General features: G+C 48.1%; 1 protein-coding gene across 6 annotated transcripts in view; it reads left to right on the top strand.

Moving 5' to 3' along the window:
• LOC144494736 (coronin-2B-like) overlaps positions 1-16,133 on the top strand; it is a 155,463-nt gene that overhangs the window by 109,607 nt on the left and 29,723 nt on the right. For all 6 annotated transcript variants that reach the window (XM_078214018.1, XM_078214013.1, XM_078214015.1 and 3 more), the window contains 3 exons: positions 4,595-4,795; positions 13,835-13,951; positions 15,133-15,282. In XM_078214018.1, coding sequence (XP_078070144.1) covers positions 4,595-4,795; positions 13,835-13,951; positions 15,133-15,282 — 468 coding nt within the window. The remainder of the gene's footprint in view (positions 1-4,594; positions 4,796-13,834; positions 13,952-15,132; positions 15,283-16,133) is intronic.

The following is a 16,133-nucleotide window of genomic DNA, read 5'->3' as shown; positions in this document are numbered from 1 at the left end:
GTCCTCCTGAGAATCATGATGTGGAGATGCCGGCGTTGGACTGGGGTGAACACAGTAAGAAGTCTCTCAACACCAGGTTAAAGTCCAACAGGTTTATTTGGTAGCAAAAGCCACACAAGCTTTCGGAGCGCTCGCTGTTCCTTCGTCAGGTGAGTCACGCTCCTGAGAATCTCCAGCCACAACGGAGTTAAAACTTGAGGAATTATAGTGGGAATCTGTAAATCACTCATGTACACATGCACACTTGCGCTCTCTGACACTCTCGCTCTCTCATTCTTTCTCTCGCATGTTCTTGCTCGCTCGCTCTTTCGCTCACGTTCGCTTGCCCGCGCTCTCTCTCGCTCACGTTCTCTCTCTCACATACACACTTTCACACGCATGCTCGCCTGCTCTCTCGCTGTCATACACTTTCTCATGCACTCTCTCTCTCACGTACGCACTCTCACATACGCGCACTCTCTCACGCACACGCAGTCTCTTACACACATGCGCACTCTCACACACATGCGCACTCTCACACACATGCGCACTCTCACACACATGCGCACTCTCACACATGCGCACGTATTCTCTCACGTGCACGCACTCTCACACGCATGCGCACTCTCTCACGCGCATGCACTCTCTCACGCGCACTCTCTCACATGCGCATGCACTCTCTCACGTGCACGCACTCTCTCACACACACGCACAGACTCTCTCATGTGCACACTCTCTCACGTGCATGCACGCACTCTCTCATGCGCATGCACGCACTCTCTCATGTGCACGCACGCACTCTCTCACATGCACGCACTCACACACACGCACAGACTCTCTCATGTGCACACTCTCTCACGTGCATGCACGCACTCTCTCATGCGCATGCACGCACTCTCTCATGTGCACGCACGCACTCTCTCACATGCACGCACTCACACACACGCACAGACTCTCTCATGTGCACACTCTCTCACGCGCATGCACGCACTCTCTCATGCGCATGCACGCACTCTCTCATGCGCATGCACGCACTCTCTCATGCGCATGCACGCACTCTCTCACGCGCATGCACGCACTCTCTCACGCGCATGCACGCACTCTCTCATGCGCATGCACGCACTCTCTCACGTGCACATGCTCTCTCACGCACACACGCTCTCTCCCTCTCGGGCATGCATTCTTTCTCTCTCATGCACAGGCATTCTCTCTCTCACGCTCATGCGCTCTCTCACACACACAGGCCAGTTTGCAAGTTCTGAGCAATCTATTTCTCCTTGATTTAGGTTTTCCTATTCTCATTAATTTGATTACACTTGGGGACAAGAGCAGTTCTACAGGGTGATCTTAAACCCAGTGCAGTAATGTGAATAAATAGCTGGGGGATTGTTTCTGTCTGTTGGTGCCTGGGTCTGGGGTGGTGTGTGCGTGTGGATGTATGAACAGAGTGTTGAGCTTCCAGTTACAATGCGCCCTTTAACCCTGAAGCACTTCACTGCCAGTGGAATATGTTTGAAGTCGCAGTCACTATCCATCTCCTCTTCATCAATTTCAGCATCATGTATCGATTGCAGTGTGGAGCAGGAGAGTTACACCCCGTATCCAGATCAATAGTTAACCTTCAGAGAGGAGATAAAGCAGGTTATCCAGACGCTATCACATTACTGTTTGTGGGATCTTGCTGTGCACAAATTGGCTATGTTTTCTACAACAGTGACTATATTTCAAAAAATACTTCCTTAACTGTAAATGCTTTACGAGGTCCTGAGACTGTGATGACTGTTACATAAATGCACGTTCTTTTCGTTCTTTTTTTTTCTCTCTCTCTTTCTCTCTCTCTCTTATTCCTACTTTCTTATTCCCTCTTTCTCGATTCCTCTTTGCCTCTCTGGCTCTCTTTCTCCCTGTCCCAGACTCATTCTCTCTGCTGCTGCCTCGTTCTCTCTCTCTCTGTCGCTGCCTCATTCTCTCTCTCTTGGTCTCTGCCTCATTCTCTCTCTCTCTGTCGCTGCCTCGTTCTCTTTCTCTGTCGCTGTCTTGTTCTCTCTCTTTGTCACTGCCTCGTTCTCTCTCTCTGCCTCGTTCTGTCTCTTTGTCGCTGCCCTGTTCTGTTTCTCTGTCCCTGCCTCGTTCTGTCTCTCTGTCGCTGCCTCGTTCTGTCTCTCTGTCGCTGCCTCGTTCTCTCTCTCTGTCGCTGCCTCGTTCTCTCTCTCTGTCACTGCCACGTTCTCTCTCTCTCTGTCTCTGCCCCGTTCTGTCTCTCTGTCTCTGCCTCGTTCTGTCTCTCTGTCTCTACCTCGTTCTCTCTCTCTCCCCCTGCCTCTGTCCGTCTTGGCCTCGATCCCTCTCTGCCGCGGCCCCTCTTGGCCTCAGCCCCTCTCTGCCTCGATCTCTGCCTCGGTCCCTCTGTGCCTCGGTCTCTCTCTGTCCCTGCCTTGGTACCTCTCTGCCTCGATCTCTGCCTCAGTCTCTCTCTGTCCCTGCCTTGATCTCTCTCTATCTGCCTCGGTCCCTTTCTGCCTCGGTCCCTCTCTGCCTCGGTCTCTCTCTCTCTGCCTCCTAGATGAAATTTCTTTTTGATTTTAACTCTTTAAAAAGCCATTCTGCTTGGTGAAATACTTGGCAAATACTTCTGTTCGTAAGGGGTGGAATGATGCCAATCTCATCAAAATGCATCATTGTGTTGCTCTGTGTGATAAGACCAACACAAGACCAACTGTTCTTCCTTCTCGAACAATAGCAGATTTGCCAAGCTGTTTCGTCATGGGGCCAAGTCCTTTTTTCCAGAATGAATGCCTTTTTTTTCTCCATTCTATCACATCATTTCAAAATGGGTCTTAAAGAGTCAGTGACCAGCGGTGACCTGTAATTTGGGTCAACTCATTCCATACGGAGACTAGAGATTTTTTTTTCTGATAGATTGCTGGAATCTAACAACAGCTTGCGTTTACATAGCGCTTTCAGTGTGGTGAAGAAGTCCCAGGTGCTTCACTGGAGCGAATTATCAAACGAATTTTCACACTGAACCACAGATAGGAGATACTTGGACAGGTGACCAAAAGCTTGGTCAAAGAGGTGGGTTTTAAGCAGAGTTGCAAAGGAGGGAAAAGGGATTTAGGAAGAGTTTTCCAGAGTTTTGGGTCCAGAGAGGCAGCTATGGGCATGACCGTTGACCAATGCTGGAGAGATGTTTTTGTTTATTTATTCGTGGGGCATGGGCGTCGCTGGCTGGTCAGTATTTATTGCCCATCCTTAGTTGCCCGAGGGCGGTTGAGAGTCAACCCCATTGCTGTGGCTCTGGAGTCACGTGCAAGCCAGACCGGGTAAGGATGGCAGATTTCCATCCCTAAAGGAACCGGATGGGTTTTTCCAACAATCGACAACAGTTTCATGATCACCCGTAGATTCTTAATTCCAGATATTTTTTATTGTATTCAAATTCCATCAGCTGTCGTAGCGGGATTTGTACCTGGGTTCCCAGGACATTAGCTGAGTTTCTGGATTAATAGTCTAGTGATAACACCACTCACATTCTCTCTTTCACCTTCTTCCATTGGGAAAAAGGATACAAAAGTCTGACGTCATGCACCAACCAACTCGAGAACAGCTTCTATCAGACTTTTGAATGGACCTACCTCGCATTAAGTTGACCTTTCTCGACACCCTAGCTATGACTGTAACACTAAATTCTGCACCCACTTTTTTCCTTCTCTATGAATGGTATGCTTTGTCTGTATAGCACACAAGAAACAATACTTTTCACTGTATACTAATACATGTGGCAATAATAAATCAAATCAAATCACTAGGCCATTTCCTCCCCGTTGGAGAGATGATGGAGGGATTGGGCCTGTGCAATAGGCTAGGATTGGAGGAGTGCAGTGATCCTGGGGGGTTGTAGGGCTGGAGGAGGTTATCGAGGTAGAATTGTAGATGGGGAAGTTTGAGGCCCTGGAGGGATTTGCAAATTCCATCTTTTTTGAATTTGTGTTCAGTTCCTTTGTGAAAGTTAGTCCGGAATCTGCTTCCAGCTCTCTTTCAGGCTATTGTCCTGTTAAATTGATATTGGCAGTGTTATGCCACTAAATTAAGGAAGGAAAAATCTTCAAGAGCATTGACCCAATGGGACAAAAGGATTTTCTCTGTGTGGTACAGAATACAATGATTTCAACTTCACCAAACCATACCCAAAGCTCCTTGAAATGTGGCCAGAACCTGATCTGGAAGAATTGACAGGGCTCCAGACCATTTGAATTTATAAAGTCAACGAGTCGAAGTGGGGGGGGGGCCCGGTCCCATTCACCTCCGCCCTCCCCCTATCGCAGTAACGCTGCACATTTAACATGGCCAATCCACCTAACCAGCACATCTTTGGACCGTGGGAGGAAACTGGAGCACCCGGAGGAAACCCACGCAGACATGGGGAGAAGGTGCACACTCCGCACAGACAGTGACCCGAGCCAGGAATAGAACCCTGGTTCCTGGCGCTGTGAGGCAGCAGTGCTAACCCACTGTGCCACCGTGCCGCCCTAATGACATTGCGGGTGCTACATAAATTTACGTTGCCACGGTGATTCTGCTTTTGTGACACGGGTTTTGTCTTCTGTCCTCCCAGATGTCATGGCGGCCTCTGTATCGCAGCTCGAAGTTCCGTCACGTGTACGGCAAAGCCGCCACGAAGGAGAATTGCTACGACGGGGTCCCTATTACCAAGAGCGTTCAAGACAACTATTTCTGTTCTGTCAATCCAAAGTTCATCGCTGTGGTGACTGAGTGCGCGGGAGGCGGAGCTTTCTACATCATACCCATTGGCCAGGTATGAACTTCAACCTTTTGACCTGAAAATGAAGGACATGTTTCAGATTGGTTAATCGCTGATTGTTTCAACATCCCGGTTCCAGTAAGCGTTGCTGTTTCCCTCATTTGTCATATTGTCCCTCCTCTAATTTCTGAGTGCTCTCTTTTCTATATTAATTGGCGGCACGGTGGCACAGTGGTTAGCACTGCTGCCTCACAGCGCCAGGGACCCGGGTTCGATTCCCAGCTCGGGTGACTGTCTGTGTGGAGTCTGCACATTCTCCCCATGTCTGCGTGGGTTTCCTCCCACCAAAGATGTGTGGATTAGGTGGATTGGCCATGCTAAATTGTCCCATAGTGTCAGGGGGACTAGCTAGGGTAAATATATGGGGCTACGGGGATAGGGCCTGGGTGGGATTGTGGTCAGTGCAGACTCGATGGGCCGAATGGCCTCCTTTTGCACTATAGGGATTCCATGATCGTAATAGTAAAGCATCACTATTGGAGGCACATGTGTTTACTATTCTATGATTCTATGATTTGATTAAATCTCCATTCGCAAAAAGAAATGTGGTCAGTAGTCCGTGAAGTCCAGGCGAAAACACCACGGTCTAGGTTTCCATAATTTATTTTGTTGTAGCTATGTTGATTCTGCAGCGAAACAGGCCATTTGGCCCATTTGGTCCATGCCAGTATCCAGATGAGCTCCCTCCCTTCCCTCTTCTCTCACCCTATCCACATATCATTCCTTCTTTCTAATCCTTCCTTCTAGACGATTTGCCTCGAGTGCTCCCAAGCTTCACATTCTCAGCACTCTCTGTATCTCCTGAATTTCCGATTGGACTTATTAGGGTTTTTATTTGAATGACTGCGGGAGCAGTTATAGTCCCACTTTGGGGTTCGCAATCCATCCAATGGCTTCAGCGGAGGCAGAGTGAATGGTTGAGGTGCCACCAGGATTGGATCTCCCAGGGCAGGGACTCAGTGTGTGTGGCTGGTGGTCTCCCTTGGACATCCCAAGAGTCACGATTTGAGCTGTCCCTCACGTTCCACTTGGGGACCGGAGTGGTCACATCTTCCCGGCCTCTGTCCTCAAGCAGGGGATGGGTTTTCCTGATTTTCTTGAGGGGCTTCACCGCTCGGGTCGGTTGCCAAACAACAGCCGGTGATGTTAGCAGTCAACCCCGGAGGTGAACAATGGAAAGGTGGGGCTGTCACTAGTGTGTAAGGTGTGCAGTGTGCCCCAGTAGGGACTACGAGATTTTGTGAGTTATTTTTGGAGGACCTGAGTCAGTGGGAGAGCCTCAATAGCTGTCAGTCAGTGATGATCTTTGAGGAGGATCATAGAATCCTACATTGCAGAAGGAGGCCATCCGGCCCACCAAGTCTGCACCGACCACAATCCCACCCAGGCCCTATCTCCACAACGCCCTACATTTACCCTAGCTCGTCCCCCTGACTCTAAGGAGCAATTTAGCATGGCTAATCCACCTAACCCGCACATCTTTGGAGAGTGGGAGGAAACCGGAGCACCCCGAGGAAACCCACGCAGACACAAGGAGAACGTGCAAACTCCGCACAGACAGTGACCCAAGCCGGGAATCGAACCCAAGTCCCTGGTGCTGTGAGGCAGCAGTGCTAACCACTGTGCCACCATGCCGCCCCTGAGGACATCAGGAGGTTCAGTGTGTGCTAGCACAGGAAGCCCCTTGAGCTTCTCAACAAAATTTATCGGTGTGTATTTTACATTTAGATGGTTTTGTAGCACAGTGGATATCTACTTCAGAACCAGAAACTTAAGGTTCTAGTCCACCCCAGGACTTGATGAGCAAGGGAGGTGTCTTCATAACGAAGCCAAAAAGATGGAGTACCAACCTTCAAATCGTTGCAATATACACCAGTGGCAGGTGTTTAAATTGGGAGAGATTCCTGTTCAACTATTTCATAGAATCCCTACAGTGCAGAAGGAGGCCATTCAGCCCATCAAGCCTGTACTGACAACAATCCCACCCAGCCCCTGTCCCTGTAACCCTACGTATTTACCCTGCTAATTCCCCAAATCTACAAATCTTGGGACAATTTAACATGGCCAATCAACCTAACCCGCACATCTTTGGATTATAATGGAAGGAAAGTTGGAACCTCCACCATCTCAATCCATAGCTTCAGCTCGTCACATCCATGTTGCCATAGCAACGTGGACTCCCTGATGAACTACAACACATCACCACCATCTTCCCTTCGCAGTTTGGTCTCCTCATACAAGTGGAAACATCTTCTTCACAACTACCCTATAGAGCCCGTTCATTATTTTCGAGATATGTACCAGGTCAGCCCTCCGCTTTCTCTTAATGTCCAATCCTTTCGAGTTGGGGCCTTTATGCGATTAATAATCAGCGTGACAGCAACTAATGCTGATGTCCCTCAATCTGGATCTGCCTCTCACAGTCTGGAGCTGAAGGGATGAGTTGAAATTTTGACATCGGTCTTAAGACACAAGACGGGAGTGAAACTGGTCTTTGAAAGCAGTGTGAATTGGACTCAAAACTGATGTTCCGAATGCTCCAGTTTTCAGTGGAAAATTAAATTGGACCTACACCCATTTGTCCAGAAAGGATCGAAGAATTCTTTTTTGTATTAAAATTTGGACAATCAGTGGTACTTAAACTAGAAACAACGAAGGAGTGGGTGAGGCAGGAATTGGTTTAGCTCAGTTGGCTGGACAGCTAGTTAGTGATGCGGAGCGATGCCAACAGCGTGGGTTCAATTCCCGTACCAGCTGAAGGCCCCACCTTCCCAACCTTGCCCCTCACCTGAGGTGTGGTGACCCTCAGGTTAGATCACCACCAGTCAGCTCTCCCCCTGAAACGGGAGAGAGAGCAGTCATAGAATCCCAACAGTTCAGAAGGAGGCCATTCGGCCCATCAAGTCTGCACTGACTACAATCCCACCCAGGCCCCATTCCCATAACCCCACATATTAACCCTACTAATTCCCCTGACACTAGGGTCAATTTAGCATGGCCAATCAACACGTCTGTGGACTGTGAGAGGAAACTGGAGCACCCAAAGGAAACCCACACAGACATGGGGAGAATGTGCAAACTCCACACAGACAGTGACCGAAGCCGGGAATTGAACCCGGGTCCTTGGCACTGTGAGGCAGCAGTGCTAACCACTGTGCCACCGTGTTACCCAAATCATCTGGAATTATGGTGACATTTTAGGTGAGGCAAAGTGAACAGCAGGTGCCTTTAACGGAAGTGTGGTAACTCGAGGTGAGTAACAAACTAAAGGATTTATTGGTTGAAAGGAACTATATACAACTAAGGGTTTAACAGCACAACTGTACAGGTCTACTCCCACCATCACCCTGACTCCAACTGAAGCACGCCAGCCCCGGGAATGTGCGCCCTCACTCCCGATTCTCACGCTCCATTGGTTCTGGCCTGTTCACATGGACCGTGAAGGATCACCCATTAAAGGCCACACAGCCACAGAAGATCGATGAGAGGGAGAGAGAGAGAAAGGAACAGAAGGAAATGCTGATAGGATGAGATGAAGAGGGGATGGGAGAAGGTTCATGTGGGGAATAACCCAGCTGGGCTGAGTGGCCTCATTCGTGCTGTAAACACACACCTGACGACAATACAGAAACCTTCAGGTGCAGCTTGGAATGGGATGTAAACCTTAACTCAAGATGGCGCCAGAGTGAGGCGACTTCTTGCAAGCTTACCCTCGAATTCTATCTTTTGCTCTCGTTCTATGCTTCTAAAACTTCATTCTAACTCTTTTAAACTCTCTGACAATGCTCTAATTCAATCTCTTACAAAAAGATACAAGAGTCTGAGGACCAACCGACTCAAGAACAGCTTCTTCCCTGCTTCTGTCGGACTTCTGAATGGACCTACCTTGCATTAAGTTGATCTGTCTCTACACCCTAGCTATGACTGTAACACTACATTCTGCACTCTCTCCTTTCCTTCTCTATGAACGGTATGCTTTGTCTGTATGGTGCACAAGAAACAATACTTTTCACTGTATACTAGTACATGCAACAATAATAAATCAAATCAAATTTTAAAAAATATCTCTGCGATGGAGGAATAATGAGCCGTGTCTAAGTGTGCGTTGGTGGCAGATTCTAACATGGCTCTCAAAAGAGAATAGGATAAAACTTTAAAGAGAAAAGCGCTGTTAGGCAATGGGGAACCAGTGGGGAGGGCAGTAGCAGAGTTGCTCTCGCAGGCAGCCAGTACAGACAGGATGGGCCGAATGGCCTCCTTTACTGCAACCATTCAATACTTATGTTGGGATCATAAAACCCTACAGTGCAGAAGGAGGCCATTCGGCCCATCGAGTCTGCACTGACCACAATCCCACCCAGGCCCTATCCCCATAACCCCATGCATTTATCCTAGCTAGAACCCCTGATAGTCAGGGGCAATTTAACATGGCCAATCCACCCCAACCCGCACATCTTTGGACTGTGGGAGGAAACCGGAGCACCCGGAGGAAACCCACGCAGACACGGGGAGAATGTGCAGATTACGTACAGACAGTGACCCAAAGTGGGAATCGAACCCGGGTCCATGGCGCTGTGAGGCAGCAGTGCTAGCCACCGTGTCAAGTCTTGGCGATTCTTTGCTCTTTGATTTATAATCGTAAGGAGACAATTCTTATTTTATATTCCGATACTAAGGTATAAAAGCATTCATTTGGTGATTGACTTGGTTACACACAGTTAAAAAAAAACTTACCGTTGGGTTTAAAATGAAAGGTTTAATGTCTATACTTCAAACAAGAGTTGACAGGGAAATGTGCTGTAACCAACACACTGGAAGTAATATTGAGGAAATGGAAATCATTACTTCGAAGATGCCTTTGAATTGATGGCTTTATGTTTCCATTCTACATGCCGCTTCACAGTGTGCTGTTTTTCTCTGATGGTTTGCCATCTGATATGTTTTTTACTGAGGGCTAAATCTATCGATCTGGGTACTTAGAGGAAATTGCCACTGATGGCAATCTCTGCAGTTATAGAGATAGAGGGAGTCTGGACGCCTCCAGAATGGAGTGAAGCAGGCAACAGATCTGGGCAACTTATTAAATCCTGGCCGAAAAGCTGTGGATGTTGGAAAATGGAGATAGCGACGGGAAGCGCTGTCAATACTCAAGAGAGTCAGGCAGCATCTGTATTTGGAAACGGCTGGGGAGAAGGTTGGCGTGAGGGTGACCTTTGGAAGGGCATGGGGCTCTCAAAGGAGGATTACCACCCCCCCCCCCGCCCCCTCCCATGCCCAGCATCAGCCCGTTTAGCTGAACCATGTAGCCAATGAGCCCGCCCTCTGGAGGGCAATTAGGGATGGGCAGTAAAGAATGCCAGCCTAGCCAACGATGCCCGCAACCCGTGAGATAAGTGGGTAAAATGGGTGGGCACCATGCATGAGGTGGGCGTCCCTCCACTATGGGTAAAATTCCATTGGTGGCTGGATGAGGCCCTTGAGGGTCTCCATAGGCCGAAGGGCGGGTGAGCTGTCTGACATTGCTCTCCCAACACCCCCCACCCAATAAAATTCTGCAAGGCCTTTGGACTTGGTGGGAACTCTGCCTCTGAAGGTTAGAGTTGATGGTGAAGGAATTCTCATTCACTGAGCAAGAGAAGATATGAGAGCAGCTTCCCCCAATATCAAGGCAGCATTAGACTGAGAATGGCATGAGGGAATCTCAGCAAAGTCAGAGTCAATGAGGGTCAAAGGCAAAACCCTCCAGTAGCTCAGGGGTACCGTTTCCGTTTGTGTTCCAGTCCCATTGCAGTGACTGAATGGTAGCTGACAGTCCCTGTGCGGTACTGTGGGAGTGCCATACCGCTATGACAACACTGACCATACTTAAAAAGTAATTCATTGGTTATAAAGCACTTTGGGAAGCCTTATGGGGTGGCATGGTGGCACAGTGGTTAGCACTGCTGTTTCATAGTGCCAGGGACCCGGGTTCAATTCCCAGCTTGGGTCACTGTCTGGGTGCACATTCTCCCTGAGTCTGTGTAGGTTTCTGCCTGATGCTCTGGTTTCCTCCCACAGTCCGAAAGACAAAGAAGAAAGAACAAAGAAAATTACAGCACAGGAACAGGCCATTCGGCCCTCCAAGCCTGTGCCAACCATGCTGCCTGACTGAACTAAAAACCCCTACCCTTCCGGGGATGATATCCCTCTATTCCCATCCTATTCATGTATTTGCCAAGACACCCCTTAAAACTCACTACCGTATCCGCTTCCATTACCTCCCCTGGCAGCAAGTTCTAGGCACCCACCACCCTCTGTGTAAAAAACTTGCCTCGTACATCTCCTTTAAACCTTGCCCCTCGCACCTTAAACCTGTGCCCCCTAGTAACTGACTCTTCCACCCTGGGAAAAAGCTTCTGACTATCCACTCTGTCCTTGCCTCTCATAATCTTGTGGACTTCTATCAGGTCTCCCCTCAACCTCCGTCGTTCCAGTGAGAACAAACCAAGTTTCTCCAACCTCTCCTCATAGCTAATGCCCTCCATATCAGGCAACATCTGATAAATCTTTTCTGCACCCTCTCCAAAGCCTCCACATCTTTCTGGTAGTGTGGCGACCAGAATTGAACACTATATTCCAAGTGCGGCCTAACTAAGGTTCTATAAAGCTGCAACATGACTTGCCAATTTTTAAACTCAATGCCCTGGCTGATGAAGGCAAGCATGCTGTATGCCTTCTTGACTACCTTCTCCACCTGCATTGCCACTTTCAGTGACCTGTGTACCTGTACACCCAGATCCCTCTGCCTATCAATACTCTTAAGGATAGGGCAGTGGATGTTGTCTACATGGACTTCAGTAAGGTCTTTGACAAGGTCCCTCATGCATTCTGCCATTTACTGTATATTTCCTATCTTTATTAGACCTTCCAAAATGCATTACCTCACATTTGTCCGGATTAAACTCCATCTGCCATCTCTCCGCCCAAGCCTCCAACCGATCTATATCCTGCTGTATCCTCTGATGGTCCTCATTGCTATCCACAAACCCACCAACCTTTGTGTTGTCCGCAAACTTACTAATCAACCCAGCTACATTTTCCTCCAAATCATTTATATATATTACAAACAGCAGAGGTCCCAGCACTGATCCCTGAGGAACGCCACTTGTCACAGCCCTCCATTCAGAAACACACCCTTCCACTGCTACCCTCTGTCGTCTATGACTGGCACATTTCCACTCCATCTGACGAAGGAGCAGCGCTCCGAAAGCTTATGGTATTTGCTACCAAATAAACCTGTTGGACTTTAACCTGGTGTTGTGAGACTTCTTACTGTGCTTACCCCAGTCCAACGCTGGCATCTCCACTTCTATGACTGAGCCAGTTTTGTATCCACCTTGCCAGCTCACCTCTGATCCCATGCGACTTCACCTTCTGCACCAGTCTGCCATGAGGGTCCTTGTCAAAGGCCTTACTGAAGTCCATGTAGACAACATCCACTGCCCTACCCTCATCAATCATCTTTGTCACTTCCTCGAAAAACTCGATCAAGTTCGTGAGACACGACCTGCCCTTCACAAAACCATGTTGCCTCTCACTAATACGTCCACTTATTTCCAAGTGGGAGTAAATCCTATCTCGAAGAATCCTCTCCAATAATTTCCCCACCACTGACGTAAGGCTCACCGGCCTGTAATTACCTGGATTATTCTTGCTACCCATCTTAAACAAAGGAACAACATTGGCTATTCTCTAATCCTCTGGGACCTCCCCTGTCAGAAGGAGCAGTGCTCCGAAAGCTAATGGCATTTGCTATCAAATAAACCTGTTGGACTTTAACCTGGTGTTGTTAAAACTCTTACTGTGACCTCCCCTGTAGCCAGTGAGGATACAAAGATTTCTCTCAAGGCCCCAGCAATTTCCTCCCTTGCCTCTCAGTATTCTGGGGTATATCCCATCAGGCCCTGGGGACTTGTCTACCTTAATGTTTCTCAAGAACCCCAATATCTCCTCCTTTTTGATCTCAACATGACTCAAACTATCTACACACTCCTCCCCAGAATCATCATCTACCAAGTCCTTTCCTTTGGTGAATACTGACGCAAAGCACTCATTTAATACCTCGCCCATTTCCTCTGACTCCATGCATAGATTCCCTCCCCTGTCCTTGAGTGGGCCAACCCTCTTCCTGGCTACCCTCTTGCTCTTTATATATGTGATGCTGGTTAGGTGCATTGACTATGCTAACTATTCCCTCAGTATACCCGAACAGGCGCAGGAGCGTTGCAACTTGGCGATTTTCGCAGTCTAATGACTTTAATCAGGCAATTGAGATGGGCCTGTGTGAATATGAACTCCCTGATTCAGGGCCAATCAGGGAGCCTCTTGCTTTGTATTTAACCAGGCGTGTCAGTTCCTCTGGGACACCGAGTGTAGACTGCTCACTGAAAGCACTCTGTGTGCTGCTGTCAGACTGGTAAATAAAGGGACTTTGGTGAAGGGACTTCTGCCTCCGAGGACTTATTATACACAGTAACTTCATTGCAGTGTTAATGTAAGCCGCCTTGTGACACCAATAAAAATAAAGTTTAACTTTAATGGTTGTGAAAGGTGCTATGTAAATGCAAGTCTTTTGTTCCATGGTAGCATTGGTTGCTTCAGGAACTCATTTTTATTCCTTGTTAATATCCCGATGCAGCTCTTGCGCCTGAGGTTGGCGTCAGAAGTGGAAGCAAGCTGCCTGATTACTGAGTATTTACAGCATCAACAGGATGCAAACTTTATCATCTGGATTAGAGACAACCTCCCATTGATCCCCATAATGACCTGTGTTTGCTTTAACCAAAGCATTTCAGCCTGTCATTACTGGAGGCTGTACATAAGTGGCTGAATGCTCTGAAACCTCCCTTAAAGTCTCTGAATCTATTTATTTCTGCCTTTTTATCCCCAGTTTTCCAGGTTGCGGCGCACTGTGAGCTTATTCTGCTGGGTCTGTGTGACCATCTCATACTTCGATGGCAAAATATTTTAACACAAATATTGTTCTGTTAACAGACGGGGAAAATCGATCCTCTGCAGCCAAAGGTGTGTGGTCACAAAGCGAATGTGCTGGACATCAAATGGAGTCCATTTGATGACTACATCATTGCTTCGAGCTCTGAGGATAGCACAGTAAGCCACACGTTTCTCAGATTTCCATCCAATTTCTTCCTGCCAGACAAAGTTAACCAATACAATCGATGTTCACATGCACTTCCGGAAGATTGTTTTACAAAGTTCCACATGAAAGTCTTGTTGAAGTGATATCTGCAGTGAATGAGGCCCACGATATGGACCTCTTAGAATACGAGCTCCCTGATTAGTACAGTAATGGCTTGACCACTCGGGGAACCCTGCTCGTGTACATAATGTGGAGTGTCACGGTTACTGGCACTCCCGAGTTTATGAGGGAGTACCTATCTAAGTGTTGCTGACTTGGGCAGCATGGTGGCACAGTGGTTAGCACTGCTACCTCACAGTGCCAGGGACACGGGTTCAATTCCGGCCTCGGTTCACTGTCTGTGTGGAGTCTGCACGTTCTCCCTGTGTTTGCATGGGTTTCCTCCGGGGGCTCCGGTTTCCTCCCACAGTCCAAAGATGTGCGGGTTAGGTGGATTGGCCATGCTAAATTGCCCCTTAATGTCAGGGGGACTAGCTAGGGTAAATACATGGGGTTATGGGGATAGGGCCTGGGTGGGATTGTTGTCGGTGCAGGCTCTTTGGGCCAAATGCGACTGTAGGGATTCTATGATTCTATGACAATGTAAGTAAATCTACATTTGGTGAAGGGATACCGGCCTAGGAGGAGTTATTTCAATATCCACATTTAGATTGTGAGACATTACATGCATTGGCAAAGGTGCAGGGGAAGGCAACAAGAAGTATGAAGAGGATTGAGGAAAAATTGGAACAGTTGAAACCTCTATGGACAATAAAGGAAGTCTTGAGGGGGAATATTACTACCGTCATGTTGTCCATCTCCAGATCATCTGCTAAGATGATCATCCAAGCAGTTGTTACCCCTAGTCTGGACTATTCGAATACTCCCTCTGTAAACTTCAACTCATCTAGTTTGTCTGCTGTTCCCCTATCCTTCCAGGAATCAAGTCCCATTCAGCCATCACCCCTCCGCACATTGATCTATATTAGTAATTCCTCGATTTAAAAATTCTCAGCCTTGTTGTGAAAGCTCCTCTCTGGCCTGGCCCCTCTCCGTTCTGTATCCTCTTCCATCCAGCCTCACAGCCTTGTCATTACGTTTGACAAATTTGATCACGTTTTTGAAAGTTCTTCTCAATTCTTTTACTGAACAGATTAAAATATGGGAAATCCCAAAATGCGGAGTCTTGAAAAATATAACAAATTCAAAGCTGGACCTCCAGGCTCACTCCAGGCGGGTGGGATTGATAGAATGGCATCCAACAGCAAAAGATATTTTATTCAGCGCTGGATACGATTACAGGGTAAGGGAGAACATTTCTCTGACAATCCATCAGCAAGTCACCAATCTAGACTGTAATTCGCAACAAAAACAGAAAATGTTAAAGAAATCTCAGCAGGTCTGATAGCATCTGTGCAGAGAGAATAGAGCCAAGCTTTCGAGTTCAGATAACCCTTCGTGATCTCGCTCTCTCTGCCTGTCGCTCTCGTTCTCACTCTCTCCCTGCCTATCTCTCTCTCTCTCCCTGTCTGTTTCTCTCTCTCTCTCCCCGCCTGTCTCTCTCTCTCCCCGCCTGTCTCTCTCTCCCCGCCTGTCTCTCTCTCTCTCCCCGCCTGTCTCTCTCTCTCTCCCCGCCTGTCTCTCTCTCTCTCTCCCTGCCTGCCTATCTCTCTCTCTCTCTCTCTCCCTGTCTGTTTCTCTCTCTCTCTCTCCCTCCTTGTCTGTCTGTCTCTCACTCTCTCTCTCTCTCTCTCCCTGTCTGTCTCTCTCTCTCTCCCTGTCTGTCTGTCTCTCTCTCTCTCTCCCTGCCTATCTCTCTCTCTCTCTCCTTGTCTGTCTGTCTTTCTCTCTCTCTCTCTCCCTGTCTGTCTCTCTCTCTCTCTCTCTCCCTGCCTCTCTCAATCTATTTGCACTAATTTAAGATTTGATTTTTTCCAGGAAATGTTGAATGTATTTTCTGAATTGGTCACCAGAGGGAGCAGTTGAATAATGGGTGAAGCAGTCATAGAGTTCCTGGGACTGACTGTTCGAGAGCAATCTCTGCATCAAAGAGCTAGCATAGGCAGCCTGGGCTGAATGGCCTTGTTCTGTGCAGTAAAACTGTGAAGTTCCCTAGGAATGCTCATGAATGGATAAGGGGCTGTAAAACACACT

The sequence above is a fragment of the Mustelus asterias genome, chromosome 6 (genome assembly GCF_964213995.1).
Source record: "Mustelus asterias chromosome 6, sMusAst1.hap1.1, whole genome shotgun sequence".
In the NCBI taxonomy this organism is placed as follows: Eukaryota; Metazoa; Chordata; class Chondrichthyes; order Carcharhiniformes; family Triakidae; genus Mustelus; species Mustelus asterias.
Note: the sequence above shows the minus strand (reverse complement) of the source record. Positions and strands in the feature narration are given on the sequence as shown.